The sequence below is a fragment of the Lissotriton vulgaris genome, chromosome 5, assembly GCF_964263255.1.
Source record: "Lissotriton vulgaris chromosome 5, aLisVul1.2, whole genome shotgun sequence".
Classification (NCBI taxonomy): domain Eukaryota; kingdom Metazoa; phylum Chordata; class Amphibia; order Caudata; family Salamandridae; genus Lissotriton; species Lissotriton vulgaris.
Genome location: NC_141693.1, coordinates 1,992,574,949 through 1,992,590,382, shown reverse-complemented (window position 1 = coordinate 1,992,590,382; position 15,434 = coordinate 1,992,574,949). Strand labels below are relative to the sequence as shown.

At 41.9% G+C, this 15,434-nt stretch overlaps 1 protein-coding gene across 1 annotated transcript in view; it reads left to right on the top strand.

Annotated features, from left to right (window-relative positions):
- The first annotated feature begins 1,030 nt into the window (after window positions 1-1,030).
- GTF3C5 (general transcription factor IIIC subunit 5) overlaps window positions 1,031-15,434 on the top strand; it is a 105,334-nt gene continuing 90,930 nt past the window's right edge. Inside the window, exon 1 of the mRNA XM_086924748.1 lies at window positions 1,031-1,557. Within this exon, the coding sequence (XP_086780874.1) occupies window positions 1,387-1,557 (171 nt within the window). The 5' untranslated portion in view covers window positions 1,031-1,386. The remainder of the gene's footprint in view (window positions 1,558-15,434) is intronic.

The following is a 15,434-nucleotide window of genomic DNA, read 5'->3' as shown; positions in this document are numbered from 1 at the left end:
AGATTCTGTAAATACCGATTCTGTATTTCCCGTTGATTCCTATGGGCCTTGAAGCCCATAGGAATCAATGTGAAATACAGATTCGGTATTTACAGAATCGGTAAATACCGAATCCTGCAAGGGTGCAGGGGGTGTCACTTTGACACCCTCTAGCCCCCCAATTCTGGACTTGTGTGCAATGTGGCACACAGACATGCCCTTAGGGCATGCTGATGTGTGTTACTTGGCAGGACTGGGCTAGGAAATCTATGCACTGTTCATTTTTTGTAAATTGCTTTAAATATGTTAAAAGCACGAATAATTTAGCACAACTCAGCAAAAAAAGCGACATAAAATATAAGAACTTATTTCAAATTCAAGACATAAAACATAAGAACGTCTTTAAAAATAAATTGCTATCACAACAAATATACATAACAACCTGTCAAAACGAGCATCTTAAAAATTAAATCCCTGCCCTCCCTGTCACTGACAGAGCGCATCAATGCGAGGAGAGAATGTAGTCTCAGGGCTAGAGTGCTGACTTTGGAGCTGGTAAACCCAGGGTTCGAGCCTTGGGGTCGAGTCCACATCTTGTGATTCTGGGAAAATCACTCAATCTCCCCGTGCCTACCAAAAATGAATGTGTCCTTGTATAAAGTAACTGGTGTCCATGTAATGCGCTCCAAAACCTTCGGGTCGAGTTTGTGCTATATAAATCTGCAAAAAAACATAAAAAAAATGTGTGGGAATATGACAAAAGTCTAGCACTCCCTCGAAGTCGGAACGGTAGTGCCGTGGAGTTCCAATCGTGGACTTGCTTCCGGGCAAAAGCCAATTGGTACTGACCTAAGTCCTTCGTCGGCTTCCATGAAAGTCAAATAAATGAAACCCGTTCTAGCAAAGCCAAAGGGTGGTCAGTGGGGGTAATAAAAAACGGACACCCACTGAAGTGTTTACAACGAATGACAGCATCGTTCACATTAAGACGAATGTGGCGGCCATATTGTATTCTTCATTATATAAAGCCAAGCAACTCAGCTGTCAAAACAAATCAGAGATTCCCGAACAAAGTAAACATTTTGCATTGGGTTTCATCTAATGAAATAAATACTCTCAACTTATTAAAGAAATGCAACTCTAATCAATACATGAATTAACTTCCGATTATATAATGATCGTTTTGTTATTTTTAGTACAATGATATTCTGAGCACGGGATTATTTTTTCTTAAGGCATTATGCAAATAAATTGTTATTATTTTAAAAGCATCCGCGCCATTCACTGCTCTTGCCACTTTTTAAGATGGCGGCTGAGTGAGGGTGCGCAGGGGCCGCGGATCTCCCCCCCCTCTAATCCGTCCGCAGCATCCATGCCTGCCACCGGGAGTCAGGCTAGCCCAGGCTGATGGAGAAGGCTGGGGAGACGGGGGCACCCTCGCCGGCAGCTCCAGAGTCCGGCTCAGCCGTGCTGACCCTGAACCGGCAGCGGCCCATGGTCTGCGTGGAGTACCCGGGAGTCGTGCGGAGCGTTGTCAACATGCTGGAGACCCTGGGTGGCGAGGAAGGGGCCAGCCGGGTAAGCATACCTGTCAAATCGCGGTCTTTTGAATCAGCCACTTTACTCCTCTAAAAATATAGAAAGAACTCTTCTATACATTTCAGTGGGGTAGGCATTAATGTTTGTAGACCTGTTTCACCTTCCAAAATCATTATTGACCATCCACATTATCTGGCTCACATCAGTACTTTAAATGGAAACATAGGAGTGCTGGCTCTCGCTGTCCAGGGTACCTGTTTGCTCATGAGAAGTGCACCTACTCTTCCATTACATGTATTGCAGCAGTGCTGAGAAATTCACCTACTCTTCCATTACATGTATTGTAGCAGTGCTGAGAAGCGCAGCCGCTCTTCCATTAAATGTATTGCAGCAGTGCTGAGAAGCGCACCTACTCTTCCATTACATGTATTGTAGCAGTGCTGAGAAGTGCACCTACTCTTCCATTACATGTATTGCAGCAGTGCTGAGAAGTGCACCTACTCTTCCATTACATGTATTGCAGCAGTGCTGAGAAGTGCAGCTACTCTTCCATTAAATGTATTGCAGCAGTGCTGAGAAGTGCACCTACTCTTCCATTACATGTATTGTAGCAGTGCTGAGAAGCGCAGCCGCTCTTCCATTAAATGTATTGCAGCAGTGCTGAGAAGCGCACCTACTCTTCCATTACATGTATTGCAGCAGTGCGGAGAAGCGCACCTACTCTTCCATTACATGTATTGTAGCAGTGCTGAGAAGCGCAGCCGCTCTTCCATTAAATGTATTGCAGCAGTGCTGAGAAGCGCACCTACTCTTCCATTACATGTATTGTAGCAGTGCTGAGAAGTGCACCTACTCTTCCATTACATGTATTGCAGCAGTGCTGAGAAGTGCACCTACTCTTCCATTACATGTATTGCAGCAGTGCTGAGAAGTGCAGCTACTCTTCCATTAAATGTATTGCAGCAGTGCTGAGAAGTGCACCTACTCTTCCATTACATGTATTGCAGCAGTGCTGAGAAGTGCAGCCGCTCTTCCATTAAATGTATTGCAGCAGTGCTGAGAAGTGCACCTACTCTTCCATTACATGTATTGCAGCAGTGCTGAGAAGCGCACCTACTCTTCCATTACATGTATTGCAGCAGTGCTGAGAAATTCACCTACTCTTCCATTACATGTATTGCAGCAGTGCTGAGAAGCGCACCTACTCTTCCATTACATGTATTTCAGCAGTGCTGAGAAGCGCACCTACTCTTCCATTACATGTATTGCAGCAGTGCTGAGAAGCGCACCTACTCTTCCATTACATGTATTGCAGCAGTGCTGAGAAGTGCACCTACTCTTCCATTACATGTATTGCAGCAGTGCTGAGAAGCGCAGCCACTCTTCCATTAAATGTATTGCAGCAGTGCTGAGAAGCACAGCTACTCTTCCATTACATGTATTGCAGCAGTGCTGAGAGGTGTAGCTACTCTTCCATTACATGTATTGCAGCAGTACTGTGAAGTGCAGCTACTCTTCCATTACATGTATTGCAGCAGTACCGGACAGTACCTGCTCATTTAAAGTACTAGATCACATCAGAGGTTCCCTAGTGAGTAACTCAGTCATAACAGGTTTTAGCTGTGCATGCTACAACTTGAAATTGTGTTTTTGATTATGATAAGTAGGACTGCACGCATAACACAAAGGAAAACAAGAAGAGAAAGCTGGTCAACACGACTTACTCACCTGAACTTAGGAATCACCTACATAAACATTTTTTAAATCAATTTTACTTTCTTGCAAAATTGAGTCTGGGGTGTTTGAGGGTTTCTGGGGATGTATGACGGTACCACGCGTACTATTACAACGCGTACCGTTACAACGCTACTTTTACCACGCAAGTCGTTACAACGACTTGCGTGGAGGGGCGCTGGATAGTAAATTATTTAATTTACTATTCCAACTCCAGTCCCCGTGGACTCTAGGGAAAGGAGTTGGATAGTAAATTAAAGTATTTACTATCCTGGAGCGCCCCCCCAGCGTATTTCGTTGTAGTGACCTGCGTGGTAAAAGTAGCGTGCTAACGGTACCGTGTTGTAATAAATGCGTGGTAACCGTTGCACACCGGTTTCGGGTGATGGGGGAAGGGGGCTATGTGGCTGACAGTGTGTGGATGTCGGCGGTGGGGCATACATACCACACACCTGGTCCAGACGAGAGACTCCTGATTTTTAACACAACTAATGCTTTATTTTAGCTGCCACTAGGCGCATTGGGCTGAAAGAGCTTCAGCCCCCCATTGTGTGTGTCAGCCCGGGCTGAGACAGCTTCCCAGGCACACACACTGCCGCACCCAAGTACTTAACGAGGTCTTTAAAAGACCATTTACTTGCTAACAAGGCTTTGTTTTTTTTCACTCCTTCTTAGAGCCTCTGCCATCTCCACTTTGGCCCCCCGCCTCGAAATATTTAGTAGCCCCCCTACCCCCCCACCCCCGAAATGTGGCTCTGGTTGCGTCTCTGGCTGCCACCCTGTTTGAAATTGCGATCACTTCAATGGGGAAACCATAGAATTGAAGATTTAGTTTTCTGCCATACATGGTGTAAATCCGTTCAGTGGTTAGGGCTGTAACTGTGTCTGAAATTCCTGCAGGAAAATGAATGGTAAAAACGTGGTTTGGTACCCCACCACCCCTTTATCTCGGCCTCCGTTTCACAGATCACCCCGAAACTTTCCATGTGGAAGCTAGTCACAAAGTAGCACTTTTTGGAAAGTTTTGTTGAGATTTGTCAAACCACACCAAAGTTATTAGCAGCACTATGGAAAAATGATCCTAACTATAACTACCCAGTGTCAACTGTCACTGGGTTATATATATTAAACAAACACCTCAGTGTAGTTATAACTAGTCCCTCTGAAAAACGTACCTTTAAGTTCCAGAGCAAAGATTTCTATCTGTGATTGAGGAGACTGGAGAATCAGGAAGAGCGTCTTGGATGGTCGTCGCTGTAGAGCAAAGAGCAGACCGAGTGTCACAGACAGTTGTTTCTATAGTGCAAATCTTGGGTGTCGTGGACGATTGTTGCTGGAATAGCAGGGCGGAGACTTAAGTGGCACAATCGGTGCTGCAAGCCCACTAGTTTTTAAAACTAAAAAGAATCCCTTGTAGACACTAGTAGCTGGCATTGAGTTTATAATACCCAAGCCTCCAAGGGTGTATTGGGTTGCACATTTTCTCGTTCAGCAGGCCCACTAGTAGCATTTAATTTAAAGGCCCTGGGGACATGTAGTACCGCTTTACTAGGAACTTATAGGTAAATAAAATGTGTCAATTTTAACATGTTTAAAGGAGCAGGTAAAAGCACTTTAGTACTGGATAGCCATGATTGAAGTGTGCAGAGTTATAAAGCCAAATAAACAAATCCAGCAATACAGGAGGGGTGAAGGCAAAATGTTTGGGGGTGACCCTGCAGTGTGGTCCAGGTCAAACATTCATGCAGATACAAACTAGCGAAAACAATCTTAAAATAACTGTCCAGATATCAGCATGGCAAGAGCTGCCCAATTAGAAGCAGTGGCGTGGGAGTGCGGTGGGTGCTGGCCACTCCCGATGTCATCATTGAGGGGGTGACAAAATGGCAAAAATATGTATTTTAAACACATATTTTTGCCACTTTGTCAAGCCGGGGTGACAAGAAATTTTCGTTACCGGTTTCCACCAGACCTTGCTACGCCACTGATTCGAAGGCAGCAAAGAAGAGTGGCAAGGATGCCAACGAATGGTAAGCAATGGATGGGTACCAAGCCCATTATTGAATGCAAAAGTCTCGCAATTGAGAGCTCATGTGCTAGCTCACGCAGGCCTTACGTAATAAATATGTATGTATAGGATGAAGTGGGAACAGCACAGAAGTCCTAGAAATGGTGGATAACATATTTATTAATGAATTAGGGCTATATACTCTCTGTAGCCCCACAGAGTGAAATGATCTAAGATATATTATACAACAAAAACATTTTTGTTTCAAATTTTAGCTAAGCGACGTGGATGAAATCCACATGTGTGTTGTTTAATAGATGTATTATGTTGATGATTATTTCTATTGGTACGACTTAGATTCTAATTGTATTATTCTATGTTTGGAAACAGCCCTGAAGAAGCGCAGTGAAGCGTAAAACACGTGTTGGCTTGGCTGTTTTTTGACTGCTTTAGAAAAATAAAAAAAACAACAGAAAGAAACTGAACAAGATGTGTTAATTTTTGGATGTTGTCTTGTGTGAATATCTCAGTGATGTTTATTGTTATGTATATTAATATGTAGTATACGTGTGTGTGTGCGTATATATATATATGTGTGTATATATGTGTGTATATGTATGTATATGTGTGTGTGTATGTATGTATATGTGTGTAAATATGTATGTATATGTGTGTACATATGTATGTATACGTATGTATATATGTATGTATACGTGTGTATATATGTATGTATACGTGTGTATATATGTGTGTATATATGTATGTATACTTGTGTGTGTATATACGTGTGTATATATGTATGTATACGTGTGTATATATGTACGGGATTGCAGCCCTGACTGGGACTTCTAAATCTCACCTCGCCCCCCTGAAAACAACATTAAATGCAGCAGCCAAAATAGTCACTGGTACCAAGAAATTTGATCACATCTCCCCTGCACCCAAATAACTCAAATGGCTCCCAATTGAACTGCGAGCCAGCTTCATAACAGCCTGCCTCACCCACAAAGCCCGGCACACAGGCAAACCAGAATACCTGGCTGCCAAACTGAACCCGGCCAGTCCAGAAACCTCAGGAGCTCCAACACTCTGCTACTCATCCCACTGAAATCTCGCAAGCAGAAAACCGCAACAAAATTGTTTGCCGGAAACGCCCCTAAAATCTGGAATTCCATCCCCCACCACATCAGAACGATACCCTCATTTCCCAAATTCAAAAATCTGCTCAAAATCCTCTTCCTCGACCGCTCTCGAACGAAACGATAGAAGTCAAGGATGCACTCCAGCCTGCACTTCTTCTATCCTTATATTTTGACCAATGACACTGACTCGGATCAAGAAAATCTTTCTGGACTCGTGTCCGGTGTGAACAAAGCAACATTTGGAGGGCGCCCTGTTTGAACTGCATCCTCCTTGCTCGTCCGCGCAACTGCTCCTTTGTTCGTCCTATTCTCGGCTTGATCCAAATGTTTGACTATACCCCGTACTACATACTTGCTCATAATTTACTTGCTGTAAAGCGCTCTGATCCCCTCGGGTCCAGCTAGCGCTATATAAAACTCCTAAATAAATAATTAATAAATAATATGTATACGTGTGTATATATGTATGTATACCTGTGTATATATGTATGTATACGTGTGTGTATATATATGTATTATCATGAATTTTATTTATGGTTTTATACTATTTATTGGCTCTCATTTGCACAGATGTAAATTGCACTACTGAAGACACATATACCCAGCTGCTATGCACGGATCACTTTACTCTTGAAATAATCTGCGTTTAAATGTTTCTTATTATGAAATCACATTGCAACCCGTAACGCTGATTCTCCCCTTGAAAGGGGTTCCTGGCTGGGATCCTCCACAAAATATTTTCTTATATTATTATGCAATTTATTCACTTATTGCACTTTATTCGGCACAACAGCACTTTTAGGAATATAGATATTATTCTACAGTATTTTTTATGCATGTAACCAAATAGCTTGATGGCATAGTATCATGAAATTGATACAGATTTGTTGGGATGCAAACATTACTGTATTAAGCAGTTATAAGCAAATAAGTTGTTCATTGCAATGTATTATTATGCTTTTAATAATGATCATAATATTTATTGTTTTAGATATTAATTTGGGCAATGAGACCACAATATTGTATTGTTTGTTTTACCCTGTATAAAATTCTGTGAGCAATGTTATTGTATTTAAACTGGTATTATTTACATTGCTACAATTACTATAGCAAAAGCCGACTATGAGGAAGTCTGTCTTTTATACCAATAGCTATGATTCATGGTCACGTGATATATGACTAAAAGTGCTGTGATTGGTGGTTCACAATTTAAATGTATTGCTCTCACAAACGCTTGTATCTGGTGAGCAAGGCGACAGGATCGCCGAAACGCGTCAGATCGCAGCACCCTTGACACACTGAAATGAAATAAAAAGAAACTCTGCTGCATTCATTACCGGATTGGTGTCCGTTTTTCTCCTTGAGAGTGCTGGCTTGTGCGGTGTGCTGTGGGAGCGTCAGCGTATATGTATGTATACATGTGTATATGTATGTATACGTGTGTGTATATGTATATGTGTATATATATATATATATATATGCAAAACACTCGATATCCTTCTTCGCTTGCTCTGCGCTCGGGACCCACGCCTCCACGCCAACAAAGAAAAGGAACGGACCACAGGAAATCAGCAAGATGTAGTTTTATTTAGTCTCTCACGGAACCATCAGCGACGCGTTTCGAGTACAAGTACCCTTGATCACGCTGCGACTAACTAAACATTCACTGTCTTTTTTTATGCATTACTACTCCTCCGTTACCACCCCCTGGTGGTAACCTCCAGTATTGTGTCAAGAATAAAAAGTGAGGAAAGTCTATTGCTGACACATAAGAAAATAAGCATAATGCACATGAAAAATACAGTTTTTGGTTAAAAATCCAACAATGATGAGAGTAATGACTAAAAACACTCTTACCACACTACAATACAACTAGGTTAAAATCCAGAAGTAAAATTAGGTCAATAAATCCTAGTAGTGCAAAATAGCATAATGCCTGAAGGTTGGAGTGATTTAAGATCAAAAAACCATCATATCACAATAGAAGGAATTAAGTTATCAAGTGCAAAATAGCAAAATTGAAATAGCAGCAATAGATCGAAAAAGTGCAAATAATTATATAAAGTGCAAAAAGTGAATACGAGGAATTATATTTCTCTTATGCAGGAAGAAGCGCATTATCATATGGTTAGAATATACTAAACAGAATATAAATGCATCCTAAACTCAGATCCCTGAGCTAGTAAGCAATATATATCATAAATAGTAACGATGTAAAAATCCCATATAATAAAAACAAGTATCAAAAAGGATTGCTATGTAAACATTAAAAATGGGTGTATATCTAAAAAGCATTATATCCCATATGTAAATTCATATATGGCACCATACAAAAAACACACGAAACATACAAAACATTTAGAGCAAAATTGATAAAGGACAGCAAGATACAACATACTATGAAAATATACTATCAGCATAAACTCCTAAGACCAAAGCATAGTAATGATGCAGATCGCAAATAGGGAACCTAACTTGCGAACTGCTGCTGTGGTACAAATACATATTAATGTAATGAAGGTAGACCGGTGGCTTTGCGTTGGAAGGGCTCAAATGTGTTACTCTAGGAAATGATGTAACTCTTCAATGTTGTTGAGCCCGTTGGGCCAACGACTATCGAGCTCTAAAATGAACCGTGATTCCAACTTTCTAAGTGCCAACTCTCTATTGCCACCTTTTCTCAACACTGGAACAGATCCGATCACGAAATAATTAAGGCAAGATAAGTCTTTGTTATGGAATAAATTAAAATGCCTTGCGACTGGATAAGTTGAATCATTATGCAGTATAGCCCGCAAATGTTGTAAAATGCGGACATGCACCTGGAGCTTGGTACTGCCCACGTACCTAAGCCCACAGGTGCAAGTTAAAACATAAACTGCATAATCAGTTTTACATGAAAAATTATCTTGGATGGTTTTAGGTAAAGTGCTGAAAGGAGTGTTGTAACGTGTCGTGGAAATGCCAAAGTTACAAGCCCTACAACTCGAACATTTGAAGAAACCTCTGGTGGGTCTTAACCAGGGTACTTTGGCTTTCAGCTCAGGGGCAGGTGTGTCAAGTGAGTTCCCCATTGTTTTAGCTCTCCTGAAGGTAACAGATGGGGCTACAGGTAATTTAGTACTCAACACGTGATCACTCAGCACAATGGGCCAATTTTTGTTGAGGATGGCTCTAATCTTCCTTTCCTCCTTGCTGTAAGTAGTGATCATGCGTGGACAAGTAGTGGGGAGCTCAGATGTAGGAGTGATCAATGTTTCATGAATGTTGTCTGTGAACAGACTCTCCCTCGGCCGAGAGAGAGATTTAGTGTAGGCAGATTTATATATATCTATATATACACACATATATATATGCTCAAGTTTGTCCAACAAACGGGACCACACTCGATTGCAGGCGGGTCCCGCAGTCTCCCACAGAATCCTTTATTCTTAAAACACACGCAGGTACAAATGGACGCGCCGAAGTCCAACGCGTTTTGGGGATCCTTCCCCTTGATCACTGGCATATTTAGTAGATTGACGTGTGCACACAAAGTCTCATGCTTTTATGGTATCACGCCCACAGATGGGCCGCCTGGGATTTGTAGTGCTGCCATTTCCCCACAGATGGGTTCCACTACCTCGGCGAAGTTGTAGTCCTTTGCCAAAGCTCTAATGAGCCTCCAGTTGTAATATATACATGACGAAGTAATGCCACAACAGGCTATTCTGGAAGGGCACAGACTCCGAAAGCTGGTGTGAATAACGATGGAAGTTTATTCACTCATCAAAATGGTCCAACATGACGCGTTTCGGCAGCCAGACATGCAGCCTTGATCACATGATCACATATATATACATGTCTACGTGTGTGTATGTGTATGTATATTTGTGTGTGTGTTTAAATATGTATTGAGTAACTGATTGGTGTTTGTATCGATGGGAGGCTACAGCTGTGTTTCCTGATATTGGAAGTCTATACTATACAGTGCATATTGCCAGGATGAATCTGGGATCCCTTTATCAACAGTTGGGAAGACTATTAGTATGATGGAACTGAAAATCTGAAGCCCTGAAGAAGCAAATTAATTTCTTGAAACACGTGTTGGCTTGGCTGTTCTGTACCAATACTCTGTGAAGAGAATTTTGTGATCAAGCATATGATGTACTTCAAATGTTAGTTTTACCAACCTGTTTCGTGTCTGAACTAAGACGGACGAAAATTAAAGAATTTTGCATCAACACTTAAGATGCAAAGAGTGTGTTTCTCAGTGCATAACCTAATATGTATGTATACGTGTGTGAATATATATGTATTTGTGTGTGTGTATGTATGTATACGTACGTGTGTGTGTGTGCATATGTATGTGTGTGTGTACATATATGTATACATGTATGTGCGTTTGTATATATGTATAAATGTATGCGTTTGTATATGTATAAATGTGTGTGTATATATGTATACATGTATTTGTGTGTGTGTATATATACATATATGTATACATGTGTGTGTATATATGTGTACATGTGTATGCTGTCGATGGGGGTGGGGAAGAGGAGAGGATTAGCTGGTCCGGTACTGGGCTATTAGCCTATAATGAGGCTAACCACTGCGCATCGCATGTAACTGATTTGGCTAGAATGGGGCTGCCACCCAACTGCCCGGTATGCGGAAAGGTTTTTGATGCAGTACGTGATATGTCACCTCCTACGGCACAGAGTTATACAGAGGTAGGCCGCCCGAAGACTCCACTTATAGAACACTATGAGTTCTTTCGGGCTGGCCTTGTGAATTGCAGATCCCTCCCTAGGCATGCCGATGACATCTGGCTGACCCTTGTGGAATCATCATGGGACGCTTTGTTTCTTACTGAAACCTGGCTGAAAGAAGATACAGTGGCATCTATCACTCTAGCCATTCCCCCGGGCTTTATAATGGGGTTTTCCAACAGAGAGGGCAAAAAAAGAGGAGGCGGGTGGCTATTATTTTTAAAGATTCCTTTGAACTGACTTCCTCTAGACCCCTCGACATACAAGGAATCGAGGGGCTCTACTTTTGCCTCCAAATCAATCCTAGGGTATCCTTAGCTGGTCTGCTTATCTATAGTTGTGCAGCAGATATCACTTTTGATCTATGCAACTATATTGTACAAAAATCGCTAGTTCACTCGTATTTCATGATATTGGGGGATTTTAATTTTCATGTTAATGATCCTAATTGTTCTCAAGCCACCCAATTAATCTCTTCACTAGAAGCTGACAACATAGTGCAAATAATCTCGGCTCCCACCCATAGGGCAGGCCACACTTTAGATCTAATCTTCTTCAATATTCAGGATACTGTAGCGGAGGTGCCTCTACCATTGCTCTGGTCAGACCATTACCAGATCCCTTTCTCAGTTAAAATGACCAATTTAAGTCAGGCCAGAGGCAATCGGTCTTTTATGAAGAGGAAGTGGACTAATCTATCAGCTGAAACTTTAGGTCCTTTTTTAGACAGAGACCCACCTGTCCTCTCCTCAAGCCTAAACGGTGATGCCCTAGCAATGAACCAGTGGATTGCTTTGGCTGTATAAGCCGTCGCACCAGAAAAAATGATGTTATCAAGTAGACAATCTCCCTCAGCACCATGGTTTTCAGAGGCGCTTAAAGAATAAAAAAGGAACTGTAAGAGATTGGAACGACAATGGAGACTAAAGTATATTGACATAACAAAGACGTGCTACAAAAATGCCTTAAAAATTTTACACAAATCGATAAGAATGGCTAAAAGTAAATTCTTTGCTTCCTGTATTCAGAAAGCTGATCAGTCGAGCAAAGAAGTTTTTAAGGTAGTTCAATCTTTTCTCAAGCCGAGAGCTATTGAGACGGAAGTGACTTCGACACCGGTTCTGTGTGAAGATATCTTAAACAACAAAATTTTAAAGGTGTATGACACCTTCTCTGTATCGGTCATGACAATGATGTCAGATTCATCTCTGGCCACTGCGCGGGCCCGTCGTTTTCTTGCTTCTCGCCAATTGCGCAGCAGGAGGCGCTGGCTGAGATTGAAAAATGTAAATCAGGGGCTCTTGATGACCCATGTCCTCCCAAACTGGGGAAAATGCTATCTCCATTTGTGCTAAACACGCTTATCCATATCTGGAACACGTCCCTTGCGACCAGAGTTTTCCCTGATTGTTGGAAGCATACTACAATGCTTCCTCTGAAAAAGAAACCAAACAGAGCTACAGAAGATTTGAGCAATCTAAGGCCAATCTCGCTTTTACCTGCGCCTGAGAAAATGTTGGAGAAGCTAGTACTACGCCAATTGAATTGCTTCATTGAAGGCAATGCTATCCTGCATGAAACACAGTCATGCTTTCGGCCAGGTTTTAGCACTGAGACCGCCCTCATAGAGGTTGAAGAGTCGATCAGATGGGCACTAGATTCAGGGGCATCAGCATTGCTGGTGCTCCTGGATTTATCTGCAGCTTTTGATACGGTCGACCACGCCAGGCTGCTTCAGAGATTGGAAAGTATTGGCCTGGGTGGGAAGGTGCTGGCCTGGGTGCAGTCCTATTTGAGCGCCCGATCTCAGAAAGTTGCTCTACGCCCTTTTTCGTCCAAACCTAAACCTCTTTGGTGTGGTGTCCCCCAGGGTGCAGCCCTAAGCCCCTTACTTTTTAATGTTCATCTAGCCCCTCTTTGTACTTTAATAGCCAACTGGGGTGTCGTACGCCGATGACACACAGCTGGTTTTCTCTTACCAAGAGCACACAATGGATGCCTTTGGCAATTTTAAGGCTGTCTCCGTGACATTGCTATTTCGATGAAAACGAACAAACTAAAACTAAATGCAGGGAAAACTGAGGTGATCTTTTTTGGTAAAGGTCCTGTGCCCTTGCCTGATCTCTGGTGGTCTACCGAAATGGGGCCCCGCCTCTCCTCAGCGCTAGTGCAAAAAATCTGGGGGTGAGATGACGCTCTCTCCTTTTCTGCTCATATCCAACAGGTATCAGCGGGGTGCCTAAATAAACTAAGAAATCTTAGAAAGTTCCTGGACCTACTGCCAGAAGATTGCTGTAAGTCAGTAGTCCATGCCACAGTAAAATCTAGGCTGGACTATGCTAACGGCCTTTATTTTGGTCTGCCTAAGTATGGGATCCAGCGACTACAGATTGTGCAGAATGCGGCTGCGAGGCTGATTAAACATATTCCGTTCAGACATCATGTCTCTCCGCATCTGCGCAATCTGCACTGGTTACCAGTGACAAGCAGAATTGAATTCAAGGCCTTGACCATGGCCTATCGGGCATTGCAGGGCAAATGCCCTAACTACCTCAAATTAAGATTCCCCCGATATATGCAGGCACGGTCCCTGCGCTCGAATATTCTGAATTTGCTTTCTGTCCCCCGATTTGCGAAGGCTCGTCTTGGGGGTAGAGCTTTTTCCGCGAGAATTGCTAAATTGTGGAATGCCCTACCACTCTTCATTCGTAATGCAAATTCAGAGCCCTGCTTTAGGAAACCACTAAAGCCGTGGCTCTTTAATCAGTAATCTGTTTTTCTTTTATTTTTAATCACTCCGTTTATCATGCTGCTCACAAAGCGCCCGGACACCTCCTTGTGAGGTAGCTGTTTGCGCTATATAAACTTCAGTATTATTAATATTATACATGTATACATGTGTGTATATATGTATACATGTGTGTGTGTATATATATATATATATAAGTAGGTTTCTGCTTGCAACGGTTTTTTAACCACAGGAATCACGGACCACCACGCAGCATTTCGAGTGTCACAGGAAAGTTTATTATCCTTGTACAGATATATTAAGGCACGACGCGTTTCGGGCAGGAACTGCCCTAGATCACCATATATATATTCACTTAAAAAACCATAGGTTTCAGGACTTATATAGTTAGGAATTAGCATTTTAAAAACCTTGCAAATTCACTTAAAAAACCATAGGTTTCAGGCCTAATATAGTTAGGAATTAGCATTTTAAAAACCTTGCAAATTCACTTAAAAAACCATAGGTTTCAGGCCTTATATAGTTAGGAATTAGCATTTAAAAAACCATTGAAATTGCTCCTATATATTTAGTTGTACTAACTATATTTCGCGCACCCGCAATCCACTGCTGATGATGTCACATATTACATCATTCCTGACATGGTCAGTGACATCACTGATGACATCTCTAATGACATCACTGATGACCTCACTGATGACATCTCATTTGACATCACTGTGTTTCTGTAAAGTTTAAATATGTTTTACATATTGAAGAATGAGTGGATGTATAAGTGTCTGGATGAAGGATTTAGTAGGTGCGTGACTGACTGCATGAGTGAGTGATTTAATGTGTCTTACTAAATGCATGGGTTAGTGACTAAACTGTCTGAATGTGTGCATCAGTATGTCTGTTGTTGTGTAAGCTGCTGCATGTGTTGATCAGTAGCTATATGAGTGGTTATATGGGTTATTGATTGGTTGCCCAGGTATTTGAATGGAAGACTGAGTGTGTGTGTGGGTGGCTGGGAGGTGTGTGACTCTGTGCATAGATGTGTGAGCAGTTGATTCACTAGGTGTAGGTGTTCAAGAGTGCATGTGGAAACAGCTATATGGACGGTTGACTGTGTGCATGGGTGTGTTGGTGAGTGAATGGATATCTCAGTGCTACATGTGCAAGTAAGTACATATGTAAAACACAGTGCATGTGAGAGTTGGCATATATAAATGACTATACATGAGAGCCAGTGAATGTGCGAGTGGCTATATGGATCATTGTGTACTTGTAACAGTGATTGTATAAGAGAGTAAGTATGTGTTAGTATATGTTTGAATAAGTAAGGTGTTGTGTGTATAACTGTATAGTTGAGGAAATGGAAGTGTGATTGATTCTTTGCATGACTGACTAGGTGTGTGAGTAACTCCATGGATTAGTGGCAGTGTGTGAGTGTCTGTATAGGTGTATGAGTACATATGATAGTGTTGTATTGATGAGTGACTGTATGTATGAGTGATTCCATGGGTGAATGAGTGAATGTGTGTGTAAACCTA